At 45.9% G+C, this 21,476-nt stretch overlaps 1 protein-coding gene across 46 annotated transcripts; it reads left to right on the top strand.

Annotated features, from left to right (window-relative positions):
* Positions 1-201: 201 nt before the first annotated feature.
* LOC102065791 (ras-like protein family member 11A-like) lies at positions 202-12,632 on the top strand. 46 transcript variants are annotated; one of them, XR_012582669.1, is made up of 7 exons: positions 202-732; positions 2,083-2,139; positions 4,351-4,433; positions 9,608-10,177; positions 10,257-10,276; positions 10,316-10,354; positions 10,414-12,632. XR_012582669.1 is itself a non-coding variant. In XM_074551505.1 (4 exons), the coding sequence occupies exons 1-4, from the start codon at positions 588-590 to the stop codon at positions 10,073-10,075; spliced, it is 753 nt and encodes a 250-aa protein (XP_074407606.1). In that variant the 5' UTR covers positions 202-587; the 3' UTR covers positions 10,076-12,632. The 46 variants fall into 46 exon arrangements, 1 of the variants encoding a protein (XP_074407606.1); XR_012582652.1 differs by having other exon boundaries at positions 10,316-12,632; XR_012582688.1 differs by lacking the exons at positions 10,257-10,276; positions 10,316-10,354 and having other exon boundaries at positions 9,608-10,197; positions 10,434-10,471; positions 10,512-12,632.
* Positions 12,633-21,476: the final 8,844 nt, after the last annotated feature.

Below are 21,476 nucleotides of genomic sequence, written 5' to 3'. Positions count from 1 at the left end.
CAGCCGGCCAGAGGCAGAGCACGGAGCAGGCCCGGGGAGGGCCGTGATGGGAGAGCCGTGAGGGGACGGCTGTGATGGGAGAGCCATGAGGGGACGGCTGTGAGGGGAGGACTGTGAGGGGAGAGCCGTGAGGGGGCGGCTGTGGGGACGGCTGTGATGGGAGAGCCATGAGGGGAGAGCCGTGAGGGAAGAGCCGCGAGGGGAGAGCCGTGAGGGGAGGGCTGTGATGGGAGAACCGTGAGGGGAGAGCTGTGAAGGGAGGGCTGTGAGGGGAGAGCCGTGAGGGGCGGCAGGCGCGGCCCGCTCGGGGCTGGGGCAGGAATGTCCCGCTGCCCTCGCCATTGGCTGCGGGCTGCCGGAATCAGCTTTCACGGGGGCCGATCAAAAAGTTCCCCTCGGCTCTGCGAAGTCGCTGTCTGAGCAGAGGCATTGGCTGAGGGAGGCCGGGCGCTCTCGCATTCCTCGGGAGATCGCCTGCAGTGGGATGAGAGCGCTGCTGGCTGCCGGCAGAGCCGGGCGAGGACGGGCGCCGCGGAGCCGCGCTCCTGCTTTCCTGCAGCCCGGGCCGAGCAGCCATCCCTTCTGGCATGCTCCTCATCCCTGAGCACACGATGTCTCAGTACTCCACCAACTTCCTGCTGCTGCCCATCCCGGAGTACCCCGCGCTGGACTGCGCGCCCAACAAAATCATCAAGCTGGTGGTGCTGGGCGGCAGCGGCGTGGGCAAGACAGGTAAGGACAGGTGTGTGCCCCGCTTTCCTTTTCCTTCCCTGCCAGACACACCCAAACTAGCCAAATTTAGTTTAACTATTTCAATTTGCTTTGTTTTCTTTTCTTTTCTTTTCTTTCCTTTTTTTTTTTTTTTTTTTTTTTAAGAAAAGGCATAGGAGAATTTTTGTGATTTGCTGTAGATGTGTTAGAAGCCAGCATGAGCCAGCAGCGAGTTTTATACTCACAAATGCTTCTAGCTGCTCTTGTGCAAATTATTTAACTGTAGCTAGATTTCCACACCCCAAAAAGTGTATTTTGTCCTCCTTTCTGTAAGTGTTTTATGCTCTGCAGACAAATCACAGTGTACAAGATGTGTCTTTATTATTCTCCAAAGGAGATGGGAAGAAAAGAGGGTAAAGAGAGCATTGTTGAATATCTGGTCCATGATTTCAGGAATTATGAAAAGCAGATTGATTTATTACGTTTGTGGTTCCATGGGATTCAGCAAAATGTTTGTTTTGGCCTTGAAAATAATATGAGCCACATCTTCGTATTATTTTTAAATAGTTTCTTGAAGACAGCTGCACAGGCAATTTCATTTAAGGATGTTGAAGGATGACCCAGTATCACTGTGAGAAAAAGCATTGCTTGAAATGAAATCTATTGTAAAATAATGTTGCTTGCAGAATAAGACATTTTATTTAATTCTTAATTAACTGGTGTTGCAAGTTACAAGGAATCTACTGAGATCCAAGCTCCACGGGAGTATAAATTACTGTTGCCATGATGGGATTTAAATGTTTTATGCAGAAAAAGGAAAATGTTCTTATCAGAGTTTAAGAAAGCAGCTCAGTTTAAGGTAAGAAGACCCAGGGTGCTCCAGCATGACCCAAGGGTGCAGAGCACATAGAGTTTGTTTGCTGGGTGTGATTAGATATCACTAATGGGTTTTGTGAGAGGTTTTAAGGCTGGAAAGATCCATTCCATCCATCAGCCTCGCTTCTTGCAAAACAGAAAATGCTTAAATCTGGATTAGCTGCAGTCTGCTGCCTTGTTACTCTTCTAAATTATTTCAGAGCAAAGGACAGATTGTTTTACCTGCAGTCACAGGGAAACAACCTCCTGAATCCCAGGGCTCATTTCCAACACAAGCTGTGACAAACTCAGTGCTGGGTATCCCAGGCTGGCCCCAGATCTTTGTCTGTGAGAGCTGAGAGTGGAGAGCAGCTGTGGCAGAGCAGCATGTGAGCAATGCAGAGGTGAAGCTGGCTCCCTGTGAGCCTCCCTCCTGCAGGGGATGCCCCGGGAGCTGTGCAGGGTGCTCAGGGCTCTCTCTCACCAAGCACCCACCTTTCTGTCGTTGTTTTGCAGCCCTGGTCGTGCGCTTCCTCACTAAGAGATTTATTGGGGACTACGAAGCCAACACTGGTGAGTTCTGCTCTGCCCAGCAGCCCTGCAGGGAGTGGGAAAGAAATCCTGTCTGCTTTTTGACTGGTGCACGTTACAGGGAAGCCAAGTGGTGTTGGATGTCCATAAGGTGCATATTTTCAGTTAATAGCCTCGAGCTATGAAAGCAATAAATCAAAGGCTCATTATTTATGATCCTTTCAGCTGGGTTTTTTTTCCTCCAAGTTGATGGAAAGGGATCAGAGTAAAAGGTTTGCTTGGGGACATACCTATAGTGAAACACAGGCTCAAGGAACAGCCTACACATCAACTAAACCATGGAAACCCAATGCTGCTCCCCCTGCAACCCCAGGGAAGGCAGAGGAATTCTGAGGAGTGTAAATGCAGTTCAGAACCTTTTCTGTGCATTCCCTTTATTTCAGGGGCTATTAAAACCAGGGAAACCTTGAAATTGAAACCTTCTCTCCACAAGACAAGCAAAGCAACCATTCATTCCTTGTTTAATCCAGAGGGTGTGTTCATGTGAACTGTTCCAGGAAAATACTGTACCCCCCAGGCTCACCCCTACTGCACACCCCATACATTGGCCACCTCACAGTTTTGGGGTGAAAGTGAGCAGAATTCAGAAAGTGCTTCACTTTGGAGATGCTTGCTGAGCTCAGGATGAGGAGGGAGCAGCACAAGGCACCTTTGATCTGAGGAAATGCACTCTGGAAGCTCCTCCTCCCAGCCCCCCCTCCCTGACCCTGGTTAACCCTGATGCTTGGCTGCACTTTTGCTCCTTTTCTTGTGTCACCTCTTCTCTGGGAGGCTGTACATCAAGTGAGAGCTGGGAGCTGTGCAGTGATGGCTGCCAGAGCAGTGCTGGGAGCCACATGCTTTTCCCATTAAGCTCCCAGGCCCGTGGCCATGCTGCAGGAGAGGTGAATGTTCCAGCAATAAGGAACAGGTGGCAGTGAGTGCCCTTGGGATCACTCAGCCCTGCCTGTCCTTGTGCCAGGCATCCCTGGGCAGAGCAGGGGCACTGCCTGGCAGCTGCTGCTCTTTGTTCTGCAGGGCATCATGCAATGGGAGCACGGGGCTGTCTGGTCTTGGGGGTGCAGTGTCTTCTCATAAACCACCTTTGCAGCTTTAAATCAGGGCTGCTTTTAAACACAAACCAAATCCCACCAGGGCTGGATTCCCCTCACAGTATTAAACCATAATATGATAATGAGGGATTCAGTGCTGAATTGCCTTGTGCTGAAAATGCTCTGTGAGCTCAGGCTCTTTTCCACTGGAATAAAATCACTTGTTTCTTTGAAACAAAGCTGATTTACAGAACTGAGGGCATTACTGTCACTAGTGGGCTCCCTGTTCATGTGAATTCCTTGCTCTGCAGTGGGTGGATTTCTCCACGTCTGACATTGTTCTGGAGGCAGCAGTGACAATGGTGCTGGGGCAGGACAGAAGGGCTGTACACAGCAGCTGTGGATTAGCATTTCCTCACAGCCCCACGTGACTGGGGCTAAGTTCTAAAGGAAAATGATGATGACAGCCACCTCTGAACCACAGAGAGTTCACGAGACCAAGACTTAAATTTTTGTTGTCATTTACCTCAGATGCAGTAACAAAATAAAGTTCAAGCCCAGGATAGCAGTGGTTAGATCAGGCCTAGGTGGGTAGAACTGGCACTTGGCTCCTTCAGATTAACCAAAGTCAGGTTTAAAGTGTCCAGTCTTTGGGGATTTCAACCAAGCTCTAAATCACACAAACCCCAAAGAGCACCTGGGGGATTTGTATACCATCCCTCATTCTGTGTCCAAAACTGGAGCACTTCCCTTTTTTAAAGGCATTCAGAAAAATGCAGCAGGAAACACTCACTCCTTTCACCAGCCCCACCTGGATGTCTCCATCTGTGATGTAAAAGTGAACTGCACTTCTATATAAAGTTGACAGTATGGACTGGAAACCTGAGTGGGGTTTATGTGCCCACTTTGTGTGTGTGGGCACAATCCTGAGTGTCCCTTCCCACCCCCAGGCTGGCTGTGCCTTCAGGACGTGTCCCCACACAGCAAACACAGCCCCACTGCTGAGCAAACAACACACCAACACTCCAGGCCAGGCCCTTTCCTACAGGCAGCTCCACATCCTAAACCTCAAAGCTCTGGATTTCAACAGTCCCATTTTACCTTTCCTTTGTCATTTTGGTTCCTGGTACAGTCCCTGACTGACATCTTCCTTCTCCCCCAGGTGCTTTGTATTCCAGGAAGTTCACCATAGATGGGGAGCAGATCTCTCTGCAGGTGCAGGACACTCCCTTTGTCTCATTGGAGGTAAAACAACTGCTCTGTGCTTTTCCACACACTTCTGTCTCATGTTTATTGCCAGCACTTCCATCTCTAATTAACTCTGCTTAGCAGCAGGAAAATACCTGGGCTCAAACCCAAGACTCATCAAGGTACCTTAAACTCCACCAAAATGAGCTCTTGAAGGTGTTAAATCAGGCTCCTTCAGGAGTAAGCCAAAATTAAACCAATTTTATTTCCAACACATTACTAAACAGCAGTAAAATCACAATCTGCTTCCCTCCTGCCAACACCTGATTGTTTTATCTTCTGTCAAGTGGTTTCTGTCCCTGCATGGCAGGAAACTCACCTGCCCAGAGTCTCTTCCTCCCCACCCAAAGTCTCTCAGATTTGGAGAAGTGTTTCTTTCCAAGGGGCCAGGCTTCACAGCAGCTGCCATTTCCAGCTATGGTGCTTTGCCCTGCTTTCCTTACCCTGGTTTTAAATGTAATTAATTCTTTTTTTAAGGTGTTAGCAATTATCACACTCCTTTTTCTATCAGTGTTCTAGACAGTTAGACTCGATGATACTAAAGACCTTTTCCAATCTTAATGATTCTATAATTCTATTGTGATATTAAAGACCTTTTCCAATCTTAGTGATTCTATAATTCTATTGTGATATTAAAGACCTTTTCCAATCTCAATGATTTGATGATTCTATTATATTCTAGATTTCAAATTCTACCAGGAACCTCTTTCTAGGAATATTTTTCCAAGCTGTCTCTCCTTGAAGTTCTGCTTCACATGCAGAACAAGAGGATGAAAAGAGTGTCAAAGCAACAGGAAATGTAGTGACATTTGTGGTTACATGAATGGTGGAAATCTCATGAGTTCCTACAGAACAGCAGAGATTCCATTATTAAATCAGGTATTCTCATTGCAGCACCAAGCTTAAACTTCTAGGTGTGCCCTTAACCTCAGACTAGACTTAGATTTGGCCAGTATTTTGGGATGGGAACACCACCCTCTCTCCTCGTGTGCCAGGCTGCCCTGGACAGTTCTGCACCTTTGTTTTACCTGCCCAGAGCCACCTGTGCATCTCTGTGCCACAGCACTCTTCCACCCTGAACTCCCATAAGGGAATAAGCAAAGCTCCAATTTCCAAAGTTCCATTTCCAGCTCCTCTGCCTGGAAGTGGGTTGAGGGGAAAAGCTTTGATGCAATCCCACTCTCTGCTGTGCAGGGTGCACAGAGCAGAGGGCAGGAGCCCTCATCTGCTCTGCACACTCAGAAGCAAACAAAAGCTGCAGTGGAAGCTCTCCAAATATTCAAGTGGGATTTGTCAGCACAAAGGCCTGGCCAGCTTGCCCTGCAGAGAGGAGCTGGGGGGCATTGGGCACTGCTGGCATTGCCTGATAAACACTGAACAAAGGGAATCCCCTCTCTCTTCTGTGCCATGGAATAATTGAACTCCTGTTTTCAGACCACAGAGATGCTATTTTCCTGTTTAAATTAAAGCTGTGTCCTACAGTTCAGTAACTCCAGAGCTGCACAAAATTTAGCCAAGCCTACAGCTGATATTGCTTAGTTAGAAATTATTTAAATTAGTTAGGAATGAGTTTCATTTTCTTTGTCCCAGTCCAAGGTCTGTGCTGTTCCAAGATCTCTCACAGACACCCTTATCTCCCCCTGTGTCTGTTTGCTTCAAATAATAAATCTGCAATAATTGGAGGGACTGTGACAGAACAAGTTAAGATTTAGAAAAGGTTGGATTTTTTATTAAAATCCCTAAGAAAAACAGTTTCCTCCACTCTGCAGGCTGAGTGCAGTGTTCCAGGAGGAAATCATGTGGAAACCCTGAGGATTCAAGCCCCCAGAAATGTGAAATTGTAAGAGAGAAACAGAAGCAGATGAGTGGTTTTGTTGGGTGATTCATTGCTGCTTGGCCTATACACTGCAAAAGCCTGTGTGTTTCAAAATTCATTCTGAAGCAGAGATTTCCATTTAAAAAGTGGCCCATTAACCTTTGATTTCCTGAATAAAGCATTCCACTTGGGATTATCCATCCATCCATCTCACTGCTGGGTGGGCCTAGCTGCAGTAAGGGAGAATTTCTGCTCTTAGGGCTCTCTGAATGTGCACCTTCTCCAAACCCATTTTCAAAGCTTGCCACTGCAATTAGTTTTGTTGGGGTTTTTTTTGCCATGAAAGGGTTTTGCTGGTGAAAAGGCTTCCAGGACATGGAGAGTGGCTAATTATCCCCAGGCTGGCTACAGCCCAGACCCCAACAGTGCAAATTGCCCTTCTTCCCACAGGCTGCCCCAGCCTGGCTGGAGTTCACTCATTAACCCTCCCACCAAGGCTGTGGGAGGATCCCTCTGCATCATTCTGCTCTGGGGTTTGGGGAGGAGTGATAGGAGCAGCTGATAACCAATGTCACTGCTCACAGGGTTTAGCTGGGAGCTGGCAAAGACAAAGAACCTCAAGGTGTGATGAGCCAGTGTCTCTGAGGGCAATAATGAAATATTTACAGAGGGCACTTGGCTGGCAGAGCTCTCCTGGGGAAAGCTTTGAGCCTATTTTACTCTCTGACCCTTCAGAAATTCTGCTTCCTCCTCCTCACAGAAGAGTTTGTCAGTAGTTTTTTACTGTCTGATCTAGCAGGAGAAAACTGATCAGTGTTACTCATTCTTTGCTACCTCTGCCATCTGAAGTTAGGCTTTATCATTCATGTTTAGGTCTAAATAAAAGGGCCCTGTTTGGGGAGAGTGCTGAGCACTAAATTCTGTTAGAATTAATCTGAATGGCAGATATGCATTCTATAAATTATAGATAATGGAATGTGTTTTCTATCAGTCTTACTGAAGTTGATGAAGATTTCTTGGATAGAATTTAGCAACAATAAAAAAAATTGAGCACTCTATTTGTGATGTGGAACTCCCCTTAAAATACACGATTTCTACCAGCTTCATGAAGAGCTGTACACAGAATATGCTTGTTATATAAAATATAAAATAAATACAGGATATTAAAAATTATAGGATAAAGGATATTTTAAAAATTGCAACATTGCAGAAATGTAACATTGCCAGGAGTGACAGGCTGCAGCAGGGATCTCCCTCTTTGGCTGGGCTATCCCTGTCCCAGCAGGGTGACAAAGAGAAGAGGATTAGCTGGAAACAGCATCATCCTGACAAGTGAGCTGATCTCTTCTCAAGCCCACAGTGCTGCACTCAGCTTTGGAGTCCCAGAGCTGGTGGTTGTTGGGGCTCTAAATAGGAGGGGTGATGGACTCAAGAAATGTGGGACCAGAAAAAAATGGTATAAACCCATCACTGCTCCACAATTTACCAATGAGACTTTAGCTGATTTTCAGTTCCAGTCATTGGTTCTTGATAACAAATTGCTTTTTTTCAAAAGAACTTTGACTATCTGGAGACCTGCAAGGCAGGAAAACCTGGCAGGCTTCACCAAACAGAGTTAGTGAGAGCCTCTGTCCATGGAGACATTGAATAAAGAACTGGGAAAAGCCCAAAAAGTCACCTGGGGGGACAAATGTTCACTTGTCATGCTGTGACAAACCTGATGGACTTACTGTGCCTGTCACAGTTTTGTCCACAATAACAGTGTGAGTTTCTGACTGGTTGGGTACAAGAGAATTCAGAACTAACTTTCCAAAGCATTATTTTGGCTTTTCTCTTCAAACACTTTGCTCTGACCCCTCTCCACTCCACATTACTGCTTTCCTGCAGTATGGGATGAGAGAATCATGGAATCACTGAGGTTGGAAAAGGAGGAATGAGTCCAAGCCATGACTGATCCCCACCTTGCACTGAGTGCCACCTCCAGGGATGGGGACTCCAAACCTCCCTGGGCAGCCCCTGCCAATGCCTGACCACCCTTTCCATGGAGAAACTGCCCCTGATGTCCACCCTGAACCTCCCCTGGTGCAGCTTGAGCTGTTTCCTCTTGTCCTGTCCCTGGGAGCAGAGCCTGGCCCACACTTGGCTACAGTGACCAGGTGTGGATGCAACAGCCTGATCAGTGTGAGAAAATGAGTTTTGTTTTCTCACAGTGAACTAGTGAGACTGTTTAGGGAGTTGTAGGAACTTGTTAGTATAAACAACCTGCAGGTGGTGTTTTCCTACTCAGTTTTTCTGCTCTTCTCAAGGACTGTTTGTGAGACAGATATTTTTGTTAGTTAGATTTGACACATTCTACTTGATTTGCTATCTATAAAAGAGAGAATTTTTTGTATTAAACACTCTTCTCCCACAAACCAACCTATGAGTGAATTTGTGTCATTTCTGGTTCAACAGTGACAACCAGATTCCTCCCAGGATCTCCTTTTCTCTGTTGTCATCTTATCACAGGGGTTCCATACAGTTATCTTCTTATCACCAAAGTTTCACACCTTGGTGTTTCTTGTGGGCAGCTCCTCAAAGCACTGACTCTGTCTCACAAAGCAGCCACTGACTGCAGTTCCCTTCTCAACCCCACCCCACTCTTCTATAGCACTCTTCTTCTCACTGGTCACAGCTGTGGCCTGTTAAAGTCAGGCCTGCTCCTAATCTTTGATAATTTGCCCTCTCAACACTCAACTAAAGCATTCACCAGTCCCAGTATAGGCAACAGTAAAGACACCATTGGTGTGATAGAGGCTATGTACCATATGGGAAAGATGAAATAATAATGCATAAACTGAGCTATAAACAGCAAAGATCAACCCTTGTACCTTTTGCATCATGGTCTAGCAAAAAAACCAAGCAAAATGAAATTAAGTTTGCCATCCCAAAACCCAAGGGAGCTACTTAAGAGCAGCTATTGTTGAGTGAGCCCATCTCTGTGGCAAAAGAGTGGGATGGCTTGGGCAACTCCTTAGGGGTAAGATTACTTTCTCCACTATCTTTATTTATTTATATTCTGTCCCCCTCCATTTCTCCAGGCTGGACAAGCCAGCACAGTGCTACCAACACCAGGAATTTCCCTGGTACCTCCAGAGAGGTTTCTGGAAAAACAGTCCCATGCTCAAATCCAACACCAGGAATTTCCCTGGTACCTCCAGAGAGGTTTCTGGGAAAACAGTCCCGTGCTCAAATCCAACACCAGGAATTTCCCTGGTACCTCCAGTGAGGTTTCTGGAAAAACAGTCCCATGCTCAAATCCAGCTCTGTGTGGGGCTGCCCCCTGATGTGCAGGTGCCACGTTGCTGTTTTGCAGGATGACACGGACAGCATCTGCTGCCAGGAGCAGATAAACCGCTCCATCTACTGGGCCGACGGCTTCGTCTTCGTGTTCTCCATCACGGACTACGAGAGCTTCCGCCTGCTGCGCCCGCTGCACCAGCACATCCGCAGGATCCACCCCAACGCCAACATCCCCCTGCTGCTCATGGCCAACAAGGGGGACCTGCTGAGGGCCAGGCAGGTGTCCTCCAAGGAGGGGCTGCAGCTGGCCACCGAGCTGGGCGGCACCTACTGCGAGGTGTCGGCGCGGGAGAGCTGCGAGGGCGTGCTCGAGGCCTTCCAGCAGCTGTGCCAGGAGCTCAGCAGGAGCAGCTCCAGCTGCAACGGGGAGAAGAGGAGAGGTCTCCACCTGGTGAGGCCCAAGTCACCCAACATGCAGGACTTGAAGAGGCGTTTGAAGCAGGCTCTGACTTCCAAAGGCAAATCTGCCACCACGCTTTGATGTTCCTGCTCAGGGATTGTGTTCTGGAGCCCTGCCTAAAAGGGCAGCAAGCTGGGAAAAAGGGGCATCAGTTCAGCCATCAGGATGTGTGAGAGACCCTCAGTCCTGTGAGAGACCCTCAGGTCCTGTGAGAGACCCTCAGTCCTGTGAGAGACCCTCAGGTCCTGTGAGAGACCTTCAGGTCCTGTAAGAGACCCTCAGGTCCTGTGAGAGACTCCCAGTCCTGTGAGAGACCCTCAGGTCCTGTAAGAGACCCTCAGGTCCTGTAAGAGACTCTCAGTCCTGTGAGAGTCCCTCAGGTCCTGTGAGAGACTCTCAGTCCTGTGAGAGACCCTCAGGTCCTGTGAGAGACCCTCAGTCCTGTGAGAGACCCTCAGTCCTGTGAGAGACCCTCAGGTCCTGTGAGAGACCCTCAGGTCCTGTGAGAGACCCTCAGTCCTGTGAGAGACCCTCAGGTCCTGTGAGAAACCCTTCGTTTGGTTTTCACATCATCCTCAAAAAGCCCCTGCTCATTCAGCAAAGGAACTCACAGAAATTTCTCTCTGGGGCAAGGATTTCCAAACCGTGGTTTAAAAAAAGAAATCGTCCCAAATTCATTCTATCTTTTTATTTCTTTTTGGAAAGGGATGCAGTCAAATATCTTGGTGTTTAAAAGTGGGTTTTGTTAATGAGAATAATGAAATCCTACTTTTAGGAGATGTGACTTCTCTTGGGGATGGTTGTGTTCCCAAACACAGGCAGTGAACTTCAGCAGGGCATGAGGAGAGTGAAGGGAGCTCTACTGAGCAAGAAAAATGGACCAGATCTGCTTCAGTGCAAGAGTGGAAAATAAATGAATTAATTCATTTAAATGAAGAGCATAAATAATGAGAATTATTAATTGAAAGAGTTCTAAGCAATGGGAAGAAATTTGTTCATATGCAAACTTAAGCCTTATATTTGTCTCTTTAAATGGAGATTTTTTTTAAAAATCACTATTTTTTCAGATTATTTTTGTTTAAAAGCACAGTGTCTGCTTCTGAAAGTGAAAATTTGGAGCAGCATTCTGTATTTAGCAATGTCACAATGTCCAGTAGTTTTTCCATGGCATTTCTCATTTTTAGGAAGGTTTCTTACATGGCAAAAGGGAAAAATTGATCAGAGTGGTTTAAAACCTGCCAGAAAATGGACTTCACTCAAGAGCAAGGAGGTCACCTAAAACTCTTAATTTTTCTTTTCCCCAAACTAGTTAGACTTCAAGTTCAAAACAAAGCCTTCACACAAAACATATTTACACCATTAGGTTATCCTGGGGTTTTTTAAGAAGAAAAGGCTTTATGATGCCTGAAATGTTTGGCTTTGGGAATTCATTGTTTTGTTGTTTGAGTGTTTGTTGTTGAACTCTGTCCCTGAGCAGCTCCCAGAGCATCCCAGCCTGTCAGGACAAACCCCAGGGGCAGCCTCTGGTTGTGCCTCAGCACGTCCAAGGATTTGGGGCAGCATCCCAGGAACTGATTGATGGAACCAACAGCAGCCCAGGGAGCTGCCAGCACTCTGCTCTCACTGAGGTGGGCAGCACCAGGCTTGGAGCATGAAAAATTCATGGTGCTCCAACTCTCCTTCAAAGAGAGCAGATGAGCAATTCAAGGAGCATGAAATGAAGTCAAGCTCAGTGATTTATACTCAGGGACACTGGAGGGAAACCCGAGTTTGATGGATATGGAAAAACACTCCCAGCTGCAGCTTCATCTGGCAAGACTGAGCTAAATCAACCTTTTCCTCATTAGGAGCAGCAAAAATGCAAATGGAGTCTGATGAGTATTTGTATAGCTCAGAGCTTTAAAATGTACTTTGTATTTTTCATTTCCCTATATTAGACAGTTCTAGCCATGATTTTATCACCTGGATTTGCCTTATCTCCAGCTCACTTTCTGTTTTATTTATTGTTTTCCACAGCTGCTCATCTGAGAATGTCTTGTGCTCTGATTCATTTAAGAGTTTTTCATTCCCACAAATGCTCTGCACCTGGTTTTAAATTCAGTTTCAAGTGGGATTAGGAGGGGAAAAGTTGGATCATCCAAAAAGGGACTCAAATTATATCAGGGAATTTTTACTTTGGCTTATGCTTAATTAAAAATTTGGTGTTTGAGCAGTGTCATTAATCATCCCAGGCACTCTGGTATTTATGGCATGGAATGTCAATATTTAAAATTAATAATAGCACTGCTCAAATATTGAATGTGAAATTCAATAACTCAAATATTGAATCTAGGGATTCAATGGCTCAAATATTGAGTCTAAAGTTTCAATAACAAGAAATAGAACAGTTTGCAAGACACATAGAAATGGAAGTATTTTTGTGTTGGAAAAATGATCACCCATTTTGAATAGCAATTAACAATTTTACCACTCCAGTACTGCATAACAAGGGCTAAATTTGCTGAAGACATTTTGCTGACATTGGTTTGTTTGCAATTCCTTCAGCTCAAATCCTTTCTAATTTGGGAAGAAATGTCACCAAAATTCAAACCTGTCAATATTTTAGTTTCATTAGTGATTAATAAAAACATGCAAGGTCTTCCTGAGTAGTGAATAAAATGGCTTCTCAATGTGTCACATATTTAAATATTCCTTATTTACACTAAAATTTATTGTTTTCCCTTCTTACAACCTAAGATACCCTGCTTTGGAAATATTCCTTATGTAAGGAAATACTCCTTATGAAAATAAATATTCCCACATTCCTGTGGGGGGGTAAAAAATCTATATTTTGGCTAAAGCCAAAAAAGATTGAAACATTTAAGTCTTCTCTTAGGTACTAACATGTGGCAAACATTTATTCTGCTACAGAAACTTCAGTATTTCCTTTGTTCACTGACCAGCAGTACAAATGCTGGTTTTAAGCCAGGCCTAAGCATCTAGAGAAGGCAGTAAAGCTCAGTATTTTTATTTGGGGTGCAGCAGTTGAGCCCCAGGACACCTCACTGTGCCCCAGAGGCAAGGCTGAAGGGCAGCACAAAAAGCAGGGAGAAAAGAATGCTATAGAATTAAGTGCCTAAAAATAATCCTGTACAAGATCAAAGTTTAGTCATGTAGAACCTGATCCTGAATTAGAAACTTCAGGCTGCCAGGGGAAAACATGAATTCTACTGAAGGTTTAAAATTAACCCTCTAGAGAGAAAGTACTGACAGAAAGTCAAGAGGGGAAAACAAAGGTTTGAGAGTGTGGGGTGATTTTTGGATATCAAAGAAAATTCTCCTCTCAGTTCTATTGATTTAGTCCAGATTAACTCTGCTGGAATCAATACCAACAGCAGTGAACTGTAGAATTCCTTCTTTCATTTTTTTTTTCTCATCCCTCATCATTCTCCTGAGCATTTTAAATCTTTGTGCACCATCTGGTTTTCAAGATGGTTTTACAGCTGGGTTTACTTGGGCACAAAGCAGTTGAGTGATTTGCCCCAAGGTTACACAGCTGAGCAAGTACTTGAGAGGAACTCCAACCCTGTGTCCTTTGTAATGAATTCCCAACTCTCTCAGAGCTTACACCTCCCTCAAGGTATGCACACAGCACAGAGAGTTGTGTTGCACAGGATTGTAATTAAAAGTTGGGCAAAGTCTCTTCAATCTCACGTGTGTTGGGTGCTGAGCAAAGTCCCAGGGGCAGGCTGGCAGCTCACAGTGCCCCCAGACAGGCTTGGAGCCACTGGAGAGATTTGTCAATGGTTATTTCTGTGTTCTTGGCCAGATCCCTTCCTCTGAGCTCCTCTGCCCACAGGTCACAGAGAGCTGGCTCCCACTTCAGCATCCCTGGGGTAGAATCAAAGGAATTGTCTCCATTTGCATAGGGATGCTGGAATATTTACATCTGAACTCACATCTTGCTTCTGCAATCCTTTCAAACTCCTTTGTTGTTTAGATCCACATTTACACCTGGAAACCAGAAAATCCAGGTCCTGATTTCAGGGAACTGCTCAGACAGAAATATTTGTGTCCAGGGTACCTGGCTGCTCCCAGGATTTGTGTCAGGTGTACAAATGGAGAAGGAACATTTTCTGAGACATCAAAAGAAACTTGCTCTGTACCAGAAAACAATCTTGTCTAATTGTTTTCCAAGGCAAGCTGGGGGGCTGCCAGCTGATTGTTACTGCTGGATTTCCCTCTGCCCACTGGCAAAGCAGATTTGGGGTCAGAATCGCAGTGCTGTGTTAGCAGAGCCTGCACACAGCCCTCAGGCAGCAGAGCACAATGAAATTCTTGCTAATATTTCATGTTCATGGGTTCCCAGAGCTCTGCTGAGCTGTGCCTGTCTCCTCTGGGGCTCACACAGGAAAACCACGGAATTGGAGTTAAAAAAGATCTCCAGCTTCACTTTAAAAGCTCCAAAGCAGGGACAATGGGCTGGAGCAGATGATCCAATCCATCACTAATGGAGACAAAGCAAGACTCTTCCTTTGATAATTTCTCACTGGCTCTGCCCTCCTTGCCCCTTTCCATTCATGCCTTTGTTCTCATTTCACTTAGCAAGCAAAACCTTCTGCAATTCTTCTTCCTTTGCCTTAGAAACATACTTTTGCAGGCTAGTTTAAAATTTATTTCCAAATATTTGAACTCCAAGCACAGTTTATAACAAAAGAAGAGTGTCTACTTAGTCTTTTGACCTTATTTACCTAAAGCATTTTAAAGCCCAGCTACAGCTCTGTGCTTTGAATTCCTGCCACTTCTCCCCAAGAGCTTTCACTGGCTTAGCCCAATATTTCCTCCCCTTGTTTTGTGCTTACAATGTTGGGCTTATTAATGTTTCAGAGTCATTGCTTACTTAAACCTGTTCAGTTCTTACATTTTGCTGCTCTCTCTGAAATCCCTTCCGTTTAATCAGACAGATTCTCTTCTCTAAGCAGCTGTGCAACTGGAAAAGCAGCTCACAACAGCTGGTGGTTTTCTGCTCTGTCAGATTTTAGCCCATTATTGAAGATTTTGGAATAAACAGGAGCATGGAAAATGATGCACCAAGGCCACTTCTCGTCTCCCTTCATCTGTAGCTGGTGCAATAATTCTATCTGTCGTGAGGTGGACAAAGTTCATCCTAAATGATAATGCTTTTTCCTACAGATGGAAAAACACCAAATATGAAGCAGAGAGCTGAGCTGATAGACTGTAAACCCTGAGATCCAATTCATTCAGGAGCTGTCACACCAATCCTCTCTTCTTTAGAAGATACATTTTTTACATTTTCCCTCTTATCCAAAAGGGTTTCAGGACGGAGCCTCTGCATCTCATCACACAGACACTTCCATCCCTCCAGCAGGTCAGGGGAAGCTGCACATTTTCCAGGGCTGATGGGTGGAACTCTGCCTGTCTGTGCTGTTGTGGGGGATGATTGTGGAGACTGTTCCTAAGGACGTTTTTCTTCTCTCTGGCCAGTAATGCAGAACACTCACCATCAGTAAGCGGTCATTTGGAAAAGATACGAGGGGGTTTGTGCTGAATCTGGAGACACTCTGTACCTTCTCTCATGGTTAGAAAGCTCACCAGATAAGCTGAGGTTGGGTTTTTTCTGAGGCTGCCTTTGAACTCTCACAGAGAGAGCTGAATTATTTCACTTTTGATTATGATCCAGGTTTCCAGATGCTTGCAGAGGCCACCACTCTTTGCTGTTCTGCATTGTATTTCACTTCAAAACTCAATATTTTCCTATGCCATGATGAAAAAGCCAATTTGGAACCTCACATTAATAATGTAACAGCCTATTCTCTGATTCCCTGGTTTTGATGAAAGTCATGGCTTTACATTTATTGAGGACCTGAACTCAAACTCATGCTCCTCAGTAAAGGTGTTTGACCAGGTTACCCAGAGCAGCTGGGGCTGCCCCTGGATCCCTGGGAGTGTCCCAGCCCAGGCTGGACAGGGCTGGGAGCAGCCTGGGATGGTGGGAGCTGTCCCTGCCAAGGACAGGAGGGACTGGATGGGATTTAAGGTCCCTTCCAACCCAAACCATTTCAGGACTCTGTGGTTTTGAATGAAGAAGAATCTTAATTCTTTACCCAACAGGACAAGGCACATCCCAGCAGTTCTGGGACTGTCAGCAAAGAGCAGTGGGACAGGGAGTAAAAGGGGAATCCAATTTTGAATTACCCTCCCATCTGCCTTTGATTTCCCCTAAGGGAGACTGACCCTCCCCCAGCTCTGGGAAAGGTGACAGGCTGGGGGTGCTGCTGGATGTGGAGGCAATTCTGGATGGTGGCAATTCTGCCTCTCCAGTCTGTGCTCCAATCCCTCCATGTGGGAATGGTGGCAGAGGTCAACATCTGTAGGAACCTCCCAAATGCCCAAAGGAAGGTTGCTGGGAACTATCAACTCTCTGAGGCTGAACCAAAATGTTCTTTCTGTGGATGCTCTGCTGAAAAGGAAACCCAGAATCCTGGCTGGAGAGCCATGAGTGTTTCCCATCCACATTCCCTGGGAGCAGTGGTGAAACCCCCACATCTTCATCACCTTCCAGCCCATGTGGTTCCATCAGGCCAATGTCAGTCCCTGCTGCTCCTGCAGGGCTGCCATGGTGCTGCTGTTCCCAGTGCAAACACTGGGATGGAGGGTTGGACTTGCCCTTCTCCTCCACCCTTTCAGCTGCCAAGACCACCTAGGGAGTGCAGAATCCCAGAGTTAGCACCAGATACCAAATATATCTGACAAGTGTTCATCAGTCTGTGCTGGAGAGCAGGAGCTGGCTCTCAGGAGAGCCCTAATCTGCCAAAAGAGCAGCTTTTAAAGCCCAGAATACATATTTGTGTCAGGCCTGTGAAATGATACATTTTACATGGAAGTGCTGTTCTGTGGGAGTTATTTATTAGGCAGCTTTAAAGAAAGCAAGAAGTTTTGTTTCTAAATCCTGAGTGCTAATCATTGAAAGTCCTCATTTTATCTGTTTTTGTAGCTTTAGTTTTAGCCATTTGCACTTCTGAACCTCAAACTGGAATGAAGGAAATGGAATGAACCTGAACCTCAAACTGTGGCATGCATGAAGCACATGGAGCCAGAGGTTCATCTCTTTGTACATTTGGAAATGCACATTTTCACCACACTGCAAATATATCTCAGCACTGGAAAAATCAAAAATCTTGAGTAGGGAGAATATGTTCAGTTTGCAAAGTCCAGACACTCCTGAACTCCAGTGCTGTGGCTTCTGGGAAGAGCCACTGGTAAGACAAGAACAGACATCTAAAAACACCAATTCTCATCACCCACTTACACATGGTTTGAAGGGAGTTTGAAAGCCAAGGCATCCCAGGCTGAGGGGAAAGGCTCTCAAAGGGTTAAATGCTTCCTGCCTTTAATCTAGAATCACGTAATGTGGAATGAATGTTTCAGCTCAAACTGTTTCCTCACTCTGACAGTTTCATGGTGTGAGGTCAGAGTGGGGGAGAGTGGGGAGAGGAGAGGAGAGGGGGAGCACGGAGTGGTGAGCTGCTAAATCCAGAGAGACACATGCAGAGGAATAAAAAAGATGGGTTCTGCAGCAGCCTCAGCCCATGTGGGATGGCTGTGCTGGAGCCATGGGGAAATGTGTGGGACTTTGGGGACTTCCTGCTCCGGGCTCCCTCTGCTCGTCCCTCGTGCTCCTGCTCGGCTCCGGGCACCGTTCCCACGCCGCGTTGCAAAATGTGCCTCGAGTTTCTCACAGTGGCTCTGCCTGGACATAAAGTGCAGCTCAGTCCTTCCTGCACCCTGCACATGCAGGAGATGGGATTCCTCTGGGAATATTGCTGGCTGTTATTTATTTTCCCTTCCTGTGTGGACCTTTCCTATGTAACCAGGTCTGTTCCATGTTCTGCTCTACCCAGTGCAGAAAACTTCAATTTAAAGCAGATTTCAAATTAATTTGATTTTTTGGACCAACCATCACTTCTTACACCAAAAGTGACCTGGTTTGATTTCATTTGAAGGCCCTCCTACGAGGACAAGACACTCAGTCATGGCTGTCTCCATGTCAGAATACATTTCTACTGATCAGTGCACCACGTTTGTCTTTCTCCTTGTAATTCTCACCTACTCTGCCAGGGAAAGAAGTTTTCATTTGGAGAATTATTGCATTTCTTGCCCATCAACATAAACTTCTAATCATTGATACAAGGATTGAAAGGAAAAGAAAACAACAATTTCACAAACACTTCATTAAATGCATTACATGCCCTCCCTCTTCAGCCAAGCACAACAGTCTCGACCTCTCTGTTTCCACCCTGAGTTACTCAGCCCACCCCAAATCCTTGTTTTTCTTCCTGAAACAATCTGAGCAAGGGCACCACGTGCTCCTTTGTGGGGCTGATGCTTTGGCATGGGATGGGCTGTGACAGGAACGTGCTCTCCACAGAGGGCACCTCTGCAGCCCCAGCTTGCACATCAGTGCAGTGACCCCACAGCTGATGGCCAATTCACTCCCCACAAGGAGCAAAGGTAAGGACATCCCTCCCTCCCTCCCTCCCTCCCTCCCCAGCCCATGGCAGCAGCACAGGGACATTCAGTAGATCAGCCTGCTGCTGAGAATAGTAAATTCTGCATCTTCCCACCAAATGATAACAAATGTCTGAAGGGAATCAGCTGACAAATCCTCTTGCTCAACACCACTCGTCCCTAAGCTGCATGAAAAAAACAAACTCCTTTCATGGCAGGAAATCCTCAGGCCAGTTTGTCACCAGGATTCAGACAGATTTAAATAACAGACCTGCTAACAGTGGATTTTGAGTGGTGAATGATACAGCCAGAAAAGCTGGACAGCAAGCATTTTTGTGGGCTGAGAGGTACAAATCCTATTTTTAAGATAGACATAGGTTCTAATGCTTTCAGGATAAAGATGCAGTAGGATTCTAGAACTCTTTTTAGGAGTGATTTAGGAAAAGGTCAAACTCCTGCCCACAGCTCCAAACATTCTATTTCTAAAATGGGCCACATAAAAATTCCCTAGGCCAGACCTGCCAGTTTTCAGCATCCAGCTTCAGCCTTCAAACAACACTGGAAGATCCTAATTTAAATCTCTTTTTTAGTGCTTCTCTGTGTATTTTGGAATGTCCTTTATGGGACACTAGCAGTTTCTCTGATCCCATGTCTTCACATTCCCTGTGTGTTGGGCATGTTTTCCAAGGGGCCAGGAGCACTGCAGAGTGCTTGTCCCACCCCTGCGCTGCAGTTCCAGTGAAATTAAAATTATTTTTTCCTTCCTTTGCAAAGTGTTTTGAGATCTATTGATCAAAACCCCTGTGTGCAAGCCAGGTGTCAGAGTGTTTTTAATATTCAATTGCTGCTCCCTTGTGCAGGAGAAGAGCTGATGGTTTGTTATTAATAGGGCAGGAAGTGGGGATTAAACTTTGCTCTCTAATTACAAACAAAAGCTGTAAGAGCTCTGTAGCTTCTGGATAAACCTAGGAATGAGCAACTGTTTCTAAGGCAAGTGAATCCCAGAAGTAGAAACCCAGATTGATGTCTCACAGGGAGCTGAATTAAAACAAGGTCGGGTTGGCAGGCTGCCTCCTCTTCACCTTGTGCATATTCTCCAAGGGAGGGATCTGGAATAGAACTGCTCTGCTGCAGGGTTTCCTGTTGCAAATGCTCTCTGCAGCCTGGGATTTTTGTTAATATGTGCCTGAGCCACGTTTTTGAGTGCTGTAAATTGCCATAGCACCACAAGAGTTTTGGGGATCAAAAGAAATCCTGGCTTTTGTTAGCTGAGGGTTTAACCCAGACTGCAAATCTGAAAATCATCGCTAGCAAAAAGCATCTCTGAGGCTGGGGAGGCAGTTCCACCCTGCAGGTGAAGCAGAGCTCCCATCTCCCCAAGGCACAGCTGCAGTTGCAGGGAGAGCTGTGCAGGGCAGCCTTGGAATCTTCTGTGTCTCCATCAAATCACACGGAAAAGGTTTCAGAGCTGTATAAACAAAACTCTGCCTGTTCAGTGGCCTTGCTGATTTGCTTTAAACTCCTTGTGCATATTTGGCATTCACTTTCCAGGAATAGCCCAGTGAGATTCACCCTGGCCCAAGAATTCCTGGATTGGTGTCTTTGGGATATCCAATTCCCTTTTGTGCAGTGCCAGATGGCTCCAAGGGCTGTGGGAGCCCTGATCCACCTGTGGGCCACGGGACTATCACATAACAAATCTGATCCTGCAGCAGCAGCCCATGGATTATTTATAGGTGCATACAGGTTCTATATGGTACAGAAGGTCGTGGGGTCCTGCTGGTGCATCCAGGGAGTGCAGCCACGCCAGGCCCAGCCCTGCAAGCTGCATTCTGATTGACAATTCTGGCTGCAAACTGCAGCCCTGTGCTAACACAGCCCTGCTGCTCCCAGTCTGGGAGCTGGTTTGGTCAGAACTCCCTGGGCCTGGCTGCCCCACACTCCATTGTGTGATGTGGCCATGCCCTTGGAGCTGCACAGCTGGGAATTGGTTCTGGAGAGGCTGCACACTCACCCACCCTCCACAGCAACAATGCAAGGGGATTTTTCTCTAAGTGCTCCTAATTAACAAAGCATAACCCATGTAATCATCCAGCCCTGCTCAACATCAATGGAAAAACACACAGACAAAGAATTACCTCCCCACTGCTTTTGAATGGCACAATAAAGTAAATAATCTGACCACAAGAATTCAGGGAGCAAAACAAAGCCTGAACCCAGCAGCAGCAGCATCACCCTGCCTTTAAAGCTCAAGCAGTGTTTAAAAGATGCTCTCTGCCATGAGCAGCTCTCCAAGTGCTGCACACTTGCTGTGCCACGAGCTGGAGATGGGGCAGTGGCCTGGGGACACCCCAGCTCACCAAACATCTTCATTTCTTACAACATCAGTGATGGCAGGAGCTGTGCCTGCCCAGAAATGCAGGTCTCAGAAAGAGCTCTCACATAAAAATAAACAGGACTCTCTTGGGCTGTTTCTTAGCAGGGCATAAAAGCAACTGAGGAGATACTGATTAAAATGGTCATGGAAAATTTGGGTCATACTATTTAAATTCAGTTTTCTGGTTATGTTCCTTCTTTGGTGTGTCTCCCTCCCTCTGCTGTCTCTGATGCTGAATAAGCTACATAAGCACCAGGATCTCTGAGTGCTCTTCTGACTCTTCACACCAAATTTACCTCTCAGTGTTGAACTCCAAAAGGAGATCATCACTATCTGTGAAGAAAAGAGCAGGAAATAAAATGATCTATAAGGAGCTACTTGGCTCAGTTCATTGTGTGAGTTTCATGGCAGCCAAAAATTTTAAAAACATAAATTTAGTACCATCATTTTTCAAGCAATAATACAGGAAAAAAGGAAAGGAAGGAAAAGGAAAAGGAAAAGGAAAAGGAAAAGGAAAAGGAAAAGGAAAAGGAAAAGGAAAAGGAAAAGGAAAAGGAAAAGGAAAAGGAAAAGGAAAAGGAAAAGGAAAAGGGAAGG

This window comes from Zonotrichia albicollis, chromosome 14 (assembly GCF_047830755.1).
Source record: "Zonotrichia albicollis isolate bZonAlb1 chromosome 14, bZonAlb1.hap1, whole genome shotgun sequence".
In the NCBI taxonomy this organism is placed as follows: domain Eukaryota; kingdom Metazoa; phylum Chordata; class Aves; order Passeriformes; family Passerellidae; genus Zonotrichia; species Zonotrichia albicollis.
The sequence above is the reverse complement of the archived record's forward strand: the minus strand, read 5'-3'. Positions and strand labels throughout refer to the sequence as shown.

What these genes read in the sequence shown, in the direction of transcription:
- LOC102065791 (XM_074551505.1), top strand. Translation starts at nt 588, where the DNA reads ATGCTCCTCATCCCTGAGCACACGATGTCTCAGTACTCCACCAACTTC. An exon ending in CAGCGGCGTGGGCAAGACAG is followed by an intron (nt 733 to 2,082) that starts GTAAGGACAGGT and finishes GTTGTTTTGCAG; the next exon opens with CCCTGGTCGTGCGCTTCCTC. An exon ending in CTCCCTTTGTCTCATTGGAG is followed by an intron (nt 4,434 to 9,607) that starts GTAAAACAACTG and finishes GCTGTTTTGCAG; the next exon opens with GATGACACGGACAGCATCTG.